This window comes from Dipodomys merriami, unplaced genomic scaffold (assembly GCF_024711535.1).
Source record: "Dipodomys merriami isolate MVZ:Mamm:240054 unplaced genomic scaffold, mDipMer1.0.p SCAF_72, whole genome shotgun sequence".
NCBI classification, from domain to species: domain Eukaryota; kingdom Metazoa; phylum Chordata; class Mammalia; order Rodentia; family Heteromyidae; genus Dipodomys; species Dipodomys merriami.
Window position 1 is genome coordinate 83,192 of NW_027206313.1, and position 17,384 is coordinate 100,575.

General features: G+C 38.4%; 1 protein-coding gene across 7 annotated transcripts in view; it reads right to left on the minus strand.

Annotated features, from left to right (window-relative positions):
• The window catches only part of LOC138818203 (SUN domain-containing ossification factor-like), a 66,242-nt gene that overhangs the window by 36,041 nt on the left and 12,817 nt on the right, over positions 1–17,384 (minus strand). For 4 of the 7 annotated variants that reach the window (XR_011369007.1, XM_070009178.1, XM_070009174.1 and 1 more), the window contains exons 3-9: positions 15,298–15,405; positions 13,390–13,538; positions 11,568–11,705; positions 10,916–11,066; positions 8,345–8,468; positions 7,586–7,722; positions 6,281–6,348 (exon numbers count right to left, since the gene is read on the minus strand). Coding sequence is in view for 6 of the 7 variants with exons in the window: in XM_070009178.1 (XP_069865279.1) it covers positions 6,281–6,348; positions 7,586–7,722; positions 8,345–8,468; positions 10,916–11,066; positions 11,568–11,705; positions 13,390–13,538; positions 15,298–15,405 (875 nt within the window). In the remaining variant the exon portion in view is untranslated. The remainder of the gene's footprint in view (positions 1–6,280; positions 6,349–7,585; positions 7,723–8,344; positions 8,469–10,915; positions 11,067–11,567; positions 11,706–13,389; positions 13,539–15,297; positions 15,406–17,384) is intronic. The other 3 variants (XM_070009179.1, XM_070009177.1, XM_070009176.1) reach the window with 1 other exon arrangement.

The following is a 17,384-nucleotide window of genomic DNA, read 5'->3' on the forward strand; positions in this document are numbered from 1 at the left end:
AGTGCTTGCCTTGCATGCATGAAGCCCTGGGTTCAATTCCTCAGTACTACATATACAGAAAAGGCCAGCACTGTTGCTCAAGTGGTAGAGTGCTAGCCTTGGAAGCTCAGGAACAGCACCCAGGCCCTGAGTTCAAGCCTCAGGACTGGCAAAACAAAAACAAAAACACAGTAACAACCACCCAAGGATAATGTACAACCTTCTACCTATATGTTGGAACATATGGTGTATTGTGGTTTAAATTCATGGCTTTGCATTTTCTAGGCAGAGGTAACCATTTTTGCTTCATTCATTGATTGAGATAGTGTCTCAAGCTTATGTCAGGCCAGGCTGGACCTAGAATCTCCTATTCATGTATGCCATGCAACTGGAATGACAGGTACATACCCACACGGCCCACCTTTTATTGGTTGAGATAGGGTCTCAGAACTTTTTGCCTAGACTGGTTTAGAATCAGGATCCTACCAATCTCCACCTACAGAATAACTAGGTTTACAACAGGTTTATGTCTCCATCTTCACCTTCGGTTAGAAAAATTTTAAAACTTAAAAGTTCAACAGAATAAACTTAAAAAGAAAACAGAAAAGTTAAAAATTTACATAGAAATTTCAGAAAGAGAAAGCAAAGCTATGGAAGTAAAAATCAACAAAGCCAAAACAGACAAATTTACAAGGGTAACAAAAGATGAGAGATACGGTACCGAAAAAAATCAGTTTTTACAGGAAAATATCTCTGAAGCAGTGAAGATTTTAATCAGCAGGAACAGCATTTTAAAATACCTCAAGATTGGGCTGGGAAGGTGGCTCAGTGGTAGAGCGCTTGCCTTGCATGCATGAGGCCCTGGGTTCGATTCCTCAACACCACATAAGCAAAAAGAAAAGAGCTGGAAGTGGTGCTGTGGCTCAAGTGGTAGAGCGCTAGCCTTGAGCTGAAGAGCTGAGGGACAGCGCCCGAACCAGCGCTCAGGCCCACAACCGGACCCCCCCTCAAAAAAAAACATACCCCAAGATGCATGTGTCTAATAGGCCTGGCTGTCAGCTGATAAGGTTTTAAGAGGCCATGAGGCATGAGGGCGCTAACTTCACTAGTGAATCAGTCCAGATAATTTATATAAAGGACTAGTTAAGAGACTGGGTCTAGCTAAAGAAGTAGGCCATTGGAGGTGCGCCTTTAAAGGGTACATGATATCACCAGACTCTATCTCTGCCTCTTGTCTACCATAAGGTAGACATCCTGTCACCTGCCCCAACCACCATGTTTGCATTTCCCCAGGTCCAAAGCAAGGGATCCAGGTCAGTGTGGTTTGAATGTCTGAAACTGTAGAAACAAAAATTACTTATCCTAGTTTTTTACAGATATCGTCACAATGGAAAACTACCACAAAAAAACTAACTCAATAAATACAAAATCTAGTGATAACTATTTCTTTAGAAGTAGTTTTAAAATCTCCCCAATTAGACACATAGATGGCAAGGTGGTACATGCAAAAGGTTACTAACAGTTATGTTTGCCATGGCAAAAGACCATAAACAACCCAAATACCCACCAAGACAAAACTGTGAAGGAATGCACTGGTCACAAAGAATGAAGAAACCCTCTACTACAAAGAGTGTCAAGACCCTTCTAAGACACAAGTTAATTCACCATGAAAATAGCAAGCTTAATATATTAATTTACATGAAAAGTGAGAATCTCAAACACTGCTCAATCTTAACAATGAATAGAAAGATAAAAGACAGACTTTAAAGAGATTTCTCACTGTAATTCTCCTCTTTGGAAGCATTAAGAAATCTGAAGTATGTGAAATTATTACTTACTAAAGGTTATACACCTAATTTAAAGTTAATACTTCATAGGCCCACACTGTTTAACAGGAGTACCAAACTTTAAAATTTACTGGTGCAAGGTTAAAAGGATTGTCTTCAAAACAAGTAATGAGATAAGACTGTCTGCTGACACTTTCCATTCATAATTTTTTTTTTTTTTTGCGGTCGTGGGGCTTGAACTCGGCCTGAGCGTTGTCCCTCAGCTCTTCAGCTCAAGGCTAGCACTCTACCACTCTTCAGCTCAAGGCTAGCACTCTACCACTTGAGCTACAACGCCACTTCGGGTTTTCTGGTGGTTTATTAGAGATAAGAGTTTCCCAGACGTCCCTACCCAGGCTGGCTTTGAACCGCGATCCTCAGAGTAGTGAGCCACTGGTGCCTGGCTTCCATTCATAATCTTCAAGGTCTCCACAGCATACTATTCCAAAAGGCACAATGTGTAACAATGGGAATATTCTTGGGAGTGTTTCTGGGTCTGAATTCAGGGTCTTGCCTCGCACTTACCAAGTAAAACTCTTCAGTGCCTGAGCCCAGCCCTCAGCCCTTTTACTTTCATTATTTTTAATACAGTCTTACACTGAATGCCTCCTAACTGCCTAGAATGACAGGCATATGCCACCACACCGACTTTTCGTTTTTAAATGAGGTGGGGGTAGGGGGAGGATGAGGGTTTCATAAATGCTTTGCTTCACCTGGCCTGAAACCACAATCTTGTTTCAGTATCAACCTACTGACTAGCTGGGATTAAAAGTATGTGTGCTTGCTAATTTGCCAAGAATTGCAAATTTTGGACCTGGGGCCTAGGTGCTGTCCCTGAGCTTCGTTTGCTTAAGGCTAGAGCTCTACTAGTACTTGAGTCATAGCTCCACTTCTGGCTTTTTTTACTAGTTTCTTAGAGATAAGAGTCTCATGGACTTTCCTGTCCAGCAAGAACTGGAAAAAATTTAAAGACAAAATAAACTGATAGGAAAAAACTGATAAAAAAAAACTGACAAAATAAACTGATAGATAAAAAGCCGGCTTATAAATTATGAGAAATGATTCGAGAACATAAGAAGGTAGCTATACATATATAAAAATCAATTACATCTCTACACAAAATAGTGTTTTTATAATACTAACAAAAAATAGGCTGCTATGGAATAAACTTAACAAAAGACTACATTTGTATAGGTCTTTCATAAAGGCAAAAAAGAAAAATATATCCTTACTTATGGATAAGAAAACTCTGTCAAAGCGTAAACAAATGCGTAAGTGGTACTCGCTAGACACTATGTTGAAAATGAACTATACAACTTGTGGAGTGGAATAGGAGGGAAAAACAGGAAGAGTGAGAGAAGGGTGGCACTGTTCAAAAAGAAATACACTTATTACCTGACTTATGTAACTATAACACTCTGTACATCACCTTTATAATAACAATTTACAGAAAGATGAAAACTTAAACACTGAAAAAGAAATGAAAATGTCCAAAAGTCATTTGAAGACTCAATATAATTTCAAACAAAATCCTCATATAAAATTTGAAAAATTAAGGAAAAGTATAAGTGTATAAGGGCAGAGGCAGAAAAATAGCAAAGTCAGTCCTGAGTACAAAAAAAAAAAAATCACACTACTAGATATTAAAATTTATAAAGGCAAACCAAACTGTGGGGTTAAGGCAGGTAATGATAAATTGACCAAGAGGACAGAACAGAGAAACTTATGCACATAAGGGAATTTTATGACATTATAAGTGATAGGGAAAAGTGTGAATTACTGAATAAATAATTATCTATATGGAAAACTCAGCAGGGAGAATGAATCCCTACTATACACAATATAAGAAACAATTCTAGATGAGATAAAAACCTAAATATAAAGTGCAAAATGTTCAAAACTTAACTTCAAAGCAAGGGAGAGAGATGACATTAAAAAAAACTACTATTATAAGAGATAAATTCAACTATATTTTTTAAAGTTCCTTCATCAAAAGTCACTATAAGGATATTGAAAGGATAACCTATAGAATGGCAAAATTAGGTACAATACATATAACTTAAAATGTCTTCTAAAATACAGACTCAAGTTGTCATGTAGAAGTTAAACATCTATGAAACCACAGAAAAAATCCAAACAAACATATAGGTAGAAAAAAGACAACAAGGGCTGGGAAGGTGGCTCAGTGGTAGAGCGCTTGCCTTGCATGCTCGAGGCCCTGGGTTCGATTCCTTAGCACCACACAAGCAAAAAGAAAAAAGCCGGAAGTGGCACTGTGGCTCAAGTGGTAGAGCACTAGCCTTGAGCTGAAGAGCTGAGGGACAGCACCCAGGCCCAGAGTTCAGGCCCCACGACCGGACCCCCAAAAAAAAAACAAAAAAAAAACGAATGTCCTAATATGAAGAGCTCAATCAACAGCTGCTTAGTAAAAATAAAACCAATAAATAGCTAGGAAGACTCAACATCCTAAACTGTCAACTATCCTGATTTTACCTAGACAGACAACTGATATAATTTCAATGAAAATGCCAACATGGTTTATAGGATTTAACCACATGAGGCTAAAAATGTAAAAGAAAAGCCAACAGGGCTAGAATGGTACAGGCACTTCTGAAGCAGATGAAGCATATAGACTCTTTACCAGATTTTTAGAACTGATAAAAATGTGGTCTTACTATACCTTGGATTGTTCAACCTACATAAACCAGGTGAACTCAGCTAAAGATGTAGTAAGGTTTTAATCACAAAATGTAGACACAAATATGCAGAAAGCAAAATCTACAGTAGAAACATGTACAATATATACCGCCTAACAGAAACATTAAAATGGGTAGCTATTATAATTTATCGGCAAACCATAAATTAAGGCAAAGTGATTGTTTCCTATGACTTTATCCCAGCATGCCTTTGCTTTAAAAAGGGGGGGGGGGAGGGCTGGGAAGGTGGCTCAGTGCTAGAGCGTTTGTCTTGCATGCATGAGGCCCTGGGTTCGATTCCTCAGCACCACATAAGCAGAAAAAGCTGGAAGTGGCCCTGTGGCTCAAGTGGTAGAACGCTTGCCTTGAGCTGAAGAGCTGAGGCACAGCGCCCAGGCCCAAAGTTCAGGGCCCATGACTAGCAAATAAAAATAAATAAATAAATACTGGAGTTATGACTCAAAGAGGTAGAGCCTCAATCATAAGCCAAAAATCTAAGTAAGACCACAAGGCCCTAAGTTCAAGCCGACTACTAGCATAAATACACACACACACACACACACACACACACACACACACACACACACACACACACACACACACACACACACACACACACACACACACACACACACACACACACACACGCTAATATAAAAATTTACACTGTCACTGACTACAAAGGCTTTTATAAATTAAAAAAAAATCCCCTAAGAAATTTATCTCAGATAACTACTTCCTTAAAATTCACTTACAGAACAAAGGGCCTACGAAAAATTGAAGTTTTTAAAGTGTGGTTTAACTGATAATAAACTGACTAATGACTATAGTACCCTTCAATAGTTGAGTTCATTTTCAAGTTGAACCTACAGTGCACGCTTTCAAAAGAAGTAAAACTGATAGTGGAAAAAAAATATTATCTCTAAGGTGAAGGAGGGTTTCCTTAAATGTGTGTGTGCATGTGTGTGTATACAATCATTACAGCAAATTAACGTGATAGTGGTGATTCTCCCCAAATACCTTTGAGAGAGCTGCTTCCTGAACAATGAAATCAAGTAATAAAACGCTGAGTTTCTACATGTCTTTCATAAAGATTCTTCTATTCCAGGCCTGAGCCTGTGGACTTGTAAGTCCCGACTTCTCACCTAGGCTGTGACAACAGTCTCCTGACTAGTTTCAAGTAGGCCACAATGATGACAAAGCTTTAAACAGCAGGTTGATGTCACATATTAAAACAAATGCTACCCTACGCGTGTTTCAGATAAAGATCTAACATAATTAAACTGGATATACGTAGTACTGACTAGGTGGTCAGTTCATAGCTAAATGCTCTGACTACGTCATCTGCCACTATTCTTAAGTGTTTCTTTATCCTCATCACACTTCTAAGAACCTTTTTAGGCTGCTTCTGTTGATAGTCATAGAGAAGAAACATGTTCCTTTTAAAATGCTGTGCTTCCCTCGTCTGCCATTTCCTATGATCTTTTAAGATCCCATCCATTCAAGAATTACCTCTTCCAGAAGTCCTCTTACAATTATGCATCTTCTCTCTGTCTATAAAACACTTTCAGCAGTACTTTTTAATTCCATTACATAATTGTTTAGGTTAGTGTTTCTGACACCTTCTTAAAGAAAAGGCATTTTTTTTGTCCTCAGTTTTGTACAGTAACAACACTAATCAATCAAAAATGCTTGTTAAATGACCACAGGAACAAATCAATCTAACCCTATATATGTTCATATATAGAATGTACTTTTGCAAAATTTTATATTACTTACCAAATTTTAGTGCTGCAAGGATTCAACATATAAAGGTCCATATTTTCTATAAGAATAGCAGATGTACTCTATTTTTTAAAAGGCAAAAGGAGTTTATTACTGAAGGAAAAATAATGAGAAAATACTTATTTAAACCCTAATGTCTTCTGGGATTTCTAGTTTTAGATGTTAGAATATATCAAAGACTGAATGAATACCCGTTTGGGGGGGGGGGGAGTATATAAGTGGCTAAATTTGCTAGTAAGCCTACAGCTTTCCACTATCCTTATAAAAACCCATTTAAAACTCAAAGCTTGGACAGGTGCTGTGGCTCATGCCTATAATCCTAGCTTCTCAGTATATATAAATTGGGAGGCTAGTCTGGGCAAAAAGTTCCCAAGACCCCTGGACTCAAGAGTTGAGTATAGTAGAATACAACTAACAACCCAGCTCCACAGGAGGCTGAGATGAGAAGGATCAAAGTTCCAGACCAGCCTGGACAAAACCTACACAAGACCCCTTTCAACAGGAAAAAAATTTAGAAAATAAAAAAAGCTAGGTATATGACTTACGGCATAATGCTGTAATGCGCAGATAGGCTGGTCTAGGCCAGCCTTGGTAGAAAACAAGACCTGCTTTAAAAAAATAATCACAGCCAGAGAGCTGTGTCAGAGACATGGCTCAAATGACATAGGGCCAGCTTATCAGACTCAAAGCCCTACACTGAGATCCAGAAAAAGAAACAAGACAAAAAACCCTCAAACCTCAATGTCTGAAGCTGGGCACCTATAATTCTAACTACTCAAGAGACAGAGGCAGAACGATCACAAGTTCAAGACCAACCTGGGAAAAGTTAGCAAAGATCTATCACAAAACACAAAGGGCTGAGACACAGCTCAAAGAGTAAAGCAGCAAATATGAGGTAGGTTCAATCCCAGAAATGAACAAAAAAAACAAAACTCACTGTTTAAATGTCTATAACCATAAAGGAAAAATAATTTTTCATTAATAATTTTATTTTTAAAATTTCATACAGGTTTTAAAAGCTAACTAGAATACAAAATATCAAGTATCAACTAAAACGTCATACAATTAAATGTATGGAAAGGCATACTCCAGCATTTATTAGTGAATTAGAATAATAATATTAAAGTACAATTCCTAGGTAAATTAACATCTATAGTACAAAACCTACATATATATTATATATAGCATTTTAGGCATGTATTTATTATTATATTATATATTACATGTATGCTTATTATATGTATATTATACACAGATATACATATGTCTTCTAAATTTAAGTATTTTATATTTAAGTACCTTGGCTTCTGGATTAGCGGCCAATATTTTGGCACCACATTCTACTGAGGCATAATTATTTCGATTTTTCTGGACCTTTTTGGTGGCATGTGGACCTCCATTAGAAGAAGGGTGCAATGACTGACCTGAAGACAAACCTTATTATAAACATACAGATGATGATTATGATTGAAAATACCCCCAGTAATACAATGATCTCAAAACAAGATGCCTTCTAAAGATGCCTAAGAAAATAGTTTAAAAGTACTTAAGACATTCAAAATGGTTTGCTTCAAAAGTAACCCCAACAAATAAATGCACTTCAAAATTCTGCAGTAACTTGTGTAGACTGAAAAAGAACATGGCTAGCAGGCTAACAGGCTGTTCTACTTCTAACCCCAACACGAAGAATTCTTAATTCAGATTTATCTACAGAAGTAAAAAGAAAACGTAATACTTGGATCTAACTGTATCTACAGTCAAAGCTTTCTGACTCAGAACTCTGCATGCTTCAATTTTCTTCCTATAAATTTTTAACAAAAATCACCTCTGCTTCATCTTTCTTTAGCTTGTTAATGATATGCAAGAACAGTTTTTATTACAATTAAAGCTGCATGTAATGACACAACAGCAGATAATATGAGTAATCAGCAGCAAGTTCATAAACTTCTTTTGAAAAGCTTTCAATTTTTTTTTATTTTACCAATTAAAAAGACATACGGATATCTAAACTACCCCCTTAAATATTTTTTAAAAAACAGACTCCTAATGCCTCCTTACTTTTTTCTTTTTCTACTTCCATAACCTTCTTTTTCCACTCATCAAATGTTGGGATATCTTCTGGATCTTTGGGACCTGCTACAGATGAAGGGTCAGTTTCTCCTGATTTTGTATAATCAGAACTCTGAATGAAATGCAAAAAAAAAAAAACAAAACCTTCAAACTTCAAAGAATATAGATTAATAGTAAATATAAGTATTTCTGCCAAGGGGCTGGGAAGGTGGCTCAGTGGTAGAGCGCTTGCCTTGCATGCCTAAGCTCTGGGTTTAATTCCTCAGCACCACATAAGCAAAAAGAAAAAAAAGCCAGAAGTGGCGCTGTGGCTCAAGTGGTAGAGCGCTAGCCTTGAGCTGAAGAGCTGAGGGACAGCACCCAGGCCCAGAGTTCAAGCCCCACAACGAGACTGCCAAGTTAAATGAAAGTTGAATTGCATAATCAATTGATACTACTTTGAAAAGTTTTTATTGTTTATTTATTTACATACTTATTGCTGGTCCTGGGGCTTGAACTCAAGGCCTAGGCACTGGCTCTGAGCCTCTTTGTACTCAAGGCTACTGCTCTACCACTTGAGCCACAGCACCACTTCTGGTTCTAAGTAGTCTATTAGATATAAGAATTTCACAGGGGCTGGGAAGGTGGCTCAGTGGTAGAGCACTTGCCTTGCATGCATGAGGCCCTGGGTTTGATTCCTCAGCACCACATAAGCAAAAAGAAAAAAGCCGGAAGTGGCGCTGTGGCTCAAGTGGTAGAGCACTAGCCTTGAGCTGAAGAGATGAGGGACAGTGCCCAGGCCCAGAGTTCAGGCCTCACGACCGGACCCAAAAAAAAAAAAAAAGAATTTCACATACTTTCCTGACCAGACTGGCTTCCAAAAGTGATCCTCAGATCTCAGCCTTGTGAGTAGCTAGGATTTGTTATGGGCACAAGCTACCCGCAACTGGAAATATTTGTCTTATTTAAGGGGGGGGGGGGATGGTGGGGGTGTGTGTGTAACGAGGCTTGAATTTGGGGCCTGGTGTGTGTGTGTGTCACGAGGCTTGAATTTGGGGGCCTGGTGTGTGTGTGTGTGTGTGTGTGTGTGTGTGTGTGTCACGAGGCTTGAATTTGGGGCCTGGTGTGTGTGTGTGTGTGTGTGTGTCATGAGGCTTGAAGTGTGTGTGTGTGTGTGTGTGTGTGTGTCATGAGGCTTGAAGTGTGTGTGTGTGTGTGTGTGTGTGTGTGTGTGTGTGTCATGAGGCTTGAATTTGGGGCCTGGGCGCTGTCCCTGAGCTCTTCAGCTCAAGGCTAGCACTCAACTTCAGCCACAGCGCCACTTCTGGCTTTTTCTATGTATGTAGTCCAGATTTCCAGCCCCATTTAAGAACAATTTTATAATCAATTGATAGTACTTTGAAAAGTTCCACTTTATTTTTAAAAGCACAATCTGGGGGCTGGGCAGGTGGCTTAGTGGTAGAGTGCCTGCCTTGCATACATGAAGCCCCAAGTTTGATTCCTCAGTACCACATAAACAGAAAAAGCCAAAGTAGTGCTGTGGCTCAAGTGGTAGAGTGCTAGACTTGAGGCAAAAGGAGCTCAGGGACAGCGCCCAGGCCCTGAGTTCAAGCCTCAGGAAGAAAGAAAGAAAAGAAAGAAGGGAGGGAGGGAGGGAGGGAAATGTATATTCCTCAGTATCTAAATCATAAAATTTATTTTCTGAGGATCACAGTTCAGAAGCCAGCACTGGCAGGAGAGTCAGTTAAGATTCTTTTTTTTTTGGTCAGTCGTGGGGACTTGAACTCTGGGCACTGTCTCTCAGCTCTTCAGCTGAAGGCTAGCACACAACCACTTGAGCCACAGCACCACTTTCTGAGTGGTTTATTGGAGATGTGAGTCTCACAGACTTTCCTGCCTAGGCTGGCTTTGAACCTCAATCCTCAGATCTCCTGAGTAACTAGGATTACAGGCCTGAGCCAGCACATCTGGCCAGGTAAGATTCTTATCTCCAATTAAATCACAGAAAAGGCTGGAAGTGGAGCTCTGGCTCAAATGGTAGAGTGGTAGCCTTGAGCAAAGCAAACTCAGAGACAGCACCCTAAATTCAAGCCCCAGGACCAGCACATGCACACAGACACAGACTATACACATACACAAATATGGATGTGACGCCCAGAATATTGAGCTACGCTTTGACCCCATTTATTTGTTTTTAACTTCATGAAAAGATCTTCATCTCTTCTACTTAGTTCTACTTCTTGCCTGAGAGTACCCTAAGAACTGCTGTGTTCAACATTCCTTTGGGAAATTTTATACTGGCCTCCACGTGAAGTCCTGACCTCTATGTGAAGTCCAAGTAGAATTCATAAGGAAAAAAGAAAATAAAATTGATCCATTGTGGTAATAATCCTGTCTGTACTGCAAGAATAACATTCCAAAACAAGCTGATCTACCTATATTTTGCACGTAGGTAAAAGTATATGTATGTAATGTCTGTTTACTACTTCAACTTCCAAATTTTATGACAAATATGGTTAGTAAAGACACTAATAACAAAAGCATATTACATATGAAGTATAGTCCAAGTCGTATACTAACCTCATTTTTTAAATTATCTGAAGCATTCACCGCAGATTTTGGATCATCTCCATCTTGTTTACTTGCCGAAACTTTTGATTCAAATTCTGATTTTGTTATCTTTCCTTTGCCATGTGAAGATGACACATTCTCTATATGCTGGCCAACAAGGCTATTCAAAACCCAAAATACATATTAAAATACAAAATACAACTTTAGCTAGATACCAAGTTTTGTTTTACCCCTCAGGACCTCCAGCGTGCTAGACAAGTACTCACTCTATCCCCTGAGTCATGGCCCAGCCCTTTCTGCTCTAGTTTGCTTTCTTTAGATAAGGGTCTTGCTATGTTTTGGCTTGGGCTGGCCTAGAACTGCCATCCTCCTATCCCTGCTTCCCAAGTAGCTGACATTACAGATAACAAATTTTAAACACTCAAAACTATGGCAACTACCATGTACAAAAAAACCGATCAATTACTTTCAGTCATAAAGTAGAAAGTATGCACTCTATCTCTATGCACTTCAGTTATTACACACGCAATTCTAATGGTGGAAGAGCTAAGGCAGGAGACCTTCAGCTAAGGCTGAAGGTCAGGCTGGGCAACACAGACAAATCTGTCTTGAAAATATAAACACGTACCCCACACACATACATAAATCAATGAGAACTCACCTTTCCGGTGGACTTACAAATGCAGGCGGCCCGACTGAAGCGTCTGCATCAAGGGCCTCACCAACATCACAATCCGTTTCAGATTGTTCAGATTCACTTGGCTTATCTAGTGGTAGAGTACCAGATTTCTCTATTTCACTAAAGATGAAACAAACAAACAAAAAAGACCATGTGGCCATTTAGAGACCATAATGTAAGTTGGAGATGTTACTCATGATTTCAGAAACAATCTAAGCCTAAGAAAAAATAGTTCTGCAAAATGTTTTCATGGTGGTCCCTGCCTGTAATCCCAGCACTCATGAGGCTGGAGCAAGAAAGTTTGAAAGTTCAGCCGGGCACCGGTGGCTCACGCCTGTAATCCTAGCTACTCAGGAGGCTGAGATCTGAGAATCGCGGTTCAAAGCCAGCCCGGGCAGGAAAGACCGTGAGACTCCTATCTCCAATAAACCACTAGAAAACCGAAAGTGGCGCTGTAGCTCAAGTGGTAGAGCGCTCGCCTTGAGCTGAAGAGCTGAGGGACAGCGCCCAGGCCCAGAGTTCAGGCCCCATGACCGACAAAAAAAAAAAAAAAAAAGAAAGTTTGAAAGTTCAAGACCTTGCTCAGACTACTTCTTTTAAGTCAACTGCTTTTGTTTTTTTAGAAAACTAAATTTAGTGGAAGACTGCTTTGGCTATTCAAAGGTGGTGTCTTTCATGTTTCTATTTGAGTTTTAAGATTCATTTTTCTATTCTGTGAAGGATGACGCTGGGATTTGAACCACTGCTTGAACAATTTATGCTAATAAAATTTTTAGAATTCTTTAAAGCTATTCTAAATATACCATTCCCAATATTAAATTTCTGTCAGGTAATACATTAATTCTTCCAATATACAGCAGCAAAAACCACCTATTATCTCAATACCTCTCAGTGAAGTTCTAAAGCATTTTTAGAATTCCACTTTAAATTAAGACATGGCATTTTGCTTTGTTTTTTGGAATATTGATAGAGTACATAACTCATTTTCTAAAGCAAAATAACTTAAGCTTCATTTTGAGCACTCAGTATGTTTCAAGAAGACAAAGACACACTATGAAGGGAATACCAGTAATACTTACTGGAAATACATAACTTGGAATTTGTATTTTAGATAACTATAGACTGTTTCCCTAAGTACAATCTCATGTTGCTTATACTATATAAAAAGTGTAATCCTAGCCTGTAATCCTAGCTACTCAGGAGGCTGCGATCTGAGGATTAAAGCCAACCTGGGCAGGAAAGTCCCTGTGAGATTCTGATCTCCAATGAACCACTCAAAAACTGGAAGTGGTGCTGTAGCTCCAAGTGGTAGAGCACTTGCCTTGAGCCAAAGAGTTTAGGGACAGCACCCAGGCCCTAAGTTCAAGCCCTATGACCAACAAAAAAAGATTTCATGGCTGAGATCTAACCAACTACATTAAGCAACCAAGTAAATAAATCCATTTTAAGTTAATTATATCCAAAACCTAACACATATATACACAATATACAGGCATTAAATTACCTAGTTAAGTTTATGCTATGTAGGCTAATCACATTTGAGTATTAAACTGCTTTGCAGAGAGGACTGGGTAGTAATACAGTCATAATATTGTACATACATGAAGAGAGAACAGGGTAACTTGAGGGAATGGTGTGGGATAGATGGGAGAGGAAAAGATGGGAGTGTTGACATGACATGCTGAACTGAAACGCCATGCACCACCACTTAGAGACAATTAAATTTAATTTAAAAAAAATTTTAAAAACTTCCCTACCATTTAGAAGTTCTCCCCTCCCCCTCGTACACTTTTCAGCAACTTACTCAAGCTTTGAGATCTGAGTGGTTTCTGAGGTAGATGAGCTATTTTCAGTATTTTCGTTGCTCACAACTGTACTGGAAGAATCTTCATGTAAATCAACTGTATGGAGTGTCTCAACCACAGACGGGCTTAACTTTTCTGACTCTGTATGCTGTATTAAAAACTCCAGTTACATTACAGTTAAGATTAATCAATTATCTCAACTGAACAAAAGTTTCTAGAAAGCTAAAAAGTGACCATAAAAAGAATGCTTAAGTGCTGTGGGTTTAACTCAGTAACAAAGTACTCGCCTAGCATGCACAGACCGGCCCTTGGTTTGATCCCCAATACCACAGGGAAAAAAAAAAAAAAGAATGGTCAATATAAAACATGTATTAAAAAGAATCCTTTCTTCCGGCATTACCATCTTAACAAATACATTTCATGGTGCTGTGGCTCAGGTGGTAGAGCGCTCGCCTTGAACTGAAGAGCTCAGGGACAGCACCCAGGCCCAGAGTTCAAGCCCCACAACAAAAAAATAAATTAAAATAAATTTAAAAATACATTTCATATTAAAATACAAGCTCTGTACATTTCATTCAACACTTAACAGAGCGCTTGTCCCTGTCTCCTTCCCTAGTTCCTACTTTGTATGAGAACTTTAGATATTTCGGTGACTACAATTAATAAACACTAGTAGCAACTAAGAAATCCTATACAAATGTAAAAATACAACCCAGTCATCAACCCTAAAGAGTTTAGAAAATGGGCTGGGAAGGTGGCTCAGTGGTAGAGCGCTTGCCTTGCATGCCTGAGGCCCTGGGTTCGATTCCTCAGCACCACATAAGCAAAAAGAAAAAAGCCGGAAGTGGCACTGTGGCTCAAGTGGTAGAGCGCTAGCCTTGAGCTGAAGAGCTGAGGGACAGCGCCCAGGCCCAGAGTTCAGGCCCCACGACCGGACCCTCCCCCCCAAAAAAAAAGTTTAGAAAATATCATGTATCAATAAACAATACAAAATATGTACAAGTAGTATGCTAACAAAACACACAATTCTTGGTGCTCCCTCAGTGTCTTAATACCCTGGGGTCCATCCAGGCCTGCCCTGCCCTAAAACAGAAATCTCTATTGACCACATATTCGCATGGGAAGCCTCTATCAACGTATCTTTCCTATACCCACTCTAAATATAGTCAGTCATTTCCCTTGTGCTATCCTTCCACTGCTCACTGTACAAATGGGCTTTTTATCACAGCACTGTAACTTCTCAATTACTGGTATCAATTACTGGTATCTCATCTTTATACTACCAATACTTTAGTTAAGTAAGGACCATGAGCTTTGGACCTTCGTATTCCCGGCATCAAATGCAGTACACAAAATTTGGCATGTATTTTATACTCAACAGTAAGTCTCAATATAGACTGGGCTGTGAGGCAAGTACTCACTATCCACATGTGGGTCTTGGCTACTCTAGGAGCCAGCACAGGTATAGAAGACACACTGAATGTTTCAAAGTCCTGAGTAAGCCTCGACCAAGATACAAGTCTAGAAAATGAGTAATGGCAGGACTCTTCGGGATATTTATATGATTTTAAGGGCTATAGACATCACTTTTTCTTACTTCTATGTATGAGATAATTTGACTAGTATCTTTCAAAATCCAACAAAATGAAATTAACAAACCTGAGCTATCTGAAAATCTGAAGAGCTATTACAATGAACCAAAAGGGAACATAAGAATAAATTTGACCTCATACCTAAGAATTTACTTCAAAGAGAATTATCTCATTTATTACTATATCTGTAGCTTTATATTTTCTCAAAAGCAATACTACTGCCAAGTAAATACTTTTAAGTCCCAGGGGCATTCTATTAACTCGTGAAGGACTTTGGAACAGTCTGTTACTAAAAAGCAAAGCAACATAGCTTACTTGTACATCCACAATGTAGTCATCTCTTAATTTATTTTCTTGAAGAGTAGGTAAATGTGAACTCGATTTTCCCGATAATTCAGCATTACTAAGTCCCTCACTTTCATCCTATATTGCAACAAAGGAAAAAAACATGAAATTGTTTTACAAAAGTCTTAAAAAATATTAAAGCCCATATCTTTCTATATGTAAAATCAAACACGTGTGATATGTATTAAAATGTATAATACAGAGAGTTGAAGAACTTCATTTGATTGGTAATAAGCACGTTAGTCCTGCCATGGAGCACTATGGGTCTTCTGAGTAACTTCAGCTGGGTTTAGTGGCTCACGCCAGTAATGCTAACTACTCAAAAGGTGAGGCTCCAAAAGGGACAAAAACCTCAGCAACCCACATCTCAACCAATAAAAGCTGGGCACAATAATGCATGTTTGTCATCCCAGCTACACAGGAAATACAAATAGGCTGGCCTACACATAAAAATAACAAAAAACCTGGCTCACGTGGCAGTGTCTGCCTGGCAGGTGCAAGGCCTCTTCAAACCTATTATCACTAAAATTAAAAAAAAAGTCCTTTAATACATATTTAACAGATGAACAAAATTTCTGTTTTGACACTAATTCATTTAAGTTAGATTTCTTTGTCTTTTTAAATGTTTTCTAGAATGTAAGGTTCACAAAAGTAAAGTTAATATTTATCTAAAGCTATGTAGCACATAGAAGGTATTCAAATGTTTGTTGAAGACAGTTTTCCCCATGTAATACTTTTGTTTAAATTCATTTCTACATTTTGTCTTCAAACATCTCACCAAAGAAGTGAATAGATTTTTTAAGTTGTACAAAAATTACAATACTTTTGAGAAAAATTTAGCAATCCTTTAAAGTTTTACAAATTATATTCAATGTAAATAAAAAATGTAATCCAACCAGCACCAGTACCTAACACCTAGTTACTCAGAAAGCTGAGATCTGAGCACTGCAGCTCAAAGCTATCCTGGACAGACAATTCCCCGAGATTCTTATCATCAACCAACCTGCAAAAAAGAAGTAGTGGAATGGCTCATGCCAATGTTGAGCAGAAAAGGCTGAGTGTGAAAACAAGATCCTTAGTTTAAGTGTCAGGACCAGACTAAACATAGTAATAATAATAATCCGGTCTAGGGGGCTGGGACGGTAGCTCAGTGGTAGAGCGCTTGTCTTGCATACATGAAGCACTGGGTTCGATTCCTCAACACCACATAAGCAAAAAAAAACACCAAAAAAACAAAAAACAGCCAGAAGTGGTGCTGTGGCTAAAGTGGTAGGGCGCTAGCCTTGAGCTGAAGAGCTGAGGGACAGCACCCAGGCCCAGAGTTCAGGCCCCACGACAACACCCCCACTCCCCCCCCTTAAAAAAATCCACTCCAAATACCATGCCAAAACATACCAAGCATGTAAATGTTTATACATCTGTGCACTGCACATATACGCACACTTCAATAGAAAAGACTGAAAAAAGTCCATCGATAAGGAAATAATAAATCATAGTGTATCTACATAATGGAACAAAAATGAAGCCAGTATGAACATATCAACATGAAAAGGAGATACTAGAAATATCACTAGAACAGTGGGATTACAAGTTTTGTGACATTTTAATGGAAATGAAATTATTAATTTATTTGTAAACATAAATGTGTATCTTTCCACAGAAAAATTCTGAATATTTTCCCCAAAATACACTAAGGTTCTTTTAGGGATGAATAACATATAAATATGAATATTTTTGTAGTCATACGTATTACTTTTATGTTTTAAAATAAATACACTGAAGTCAGACAGCAGCTAAATTTAGCCAATTTTTACCTTTCATCATTTAAAATAGTAAAATAATGATGTTGAGATTATTAAGTTTTGGGGGGGTTCTATGTATTCACTGTACTAAATTATACAGAACAAACTACAAAGCCACCAGCTGCAAATTCTACTTATAGTAATCAATTAGTTCTAAGTGTTTAACTTGTAAGAGGAGCTTTTTTTAGCCATATTTTAAGTATTTAGAATATTAAAAAGAGCAGTATTTCTTATTTCTTTGAACATGCATTATTT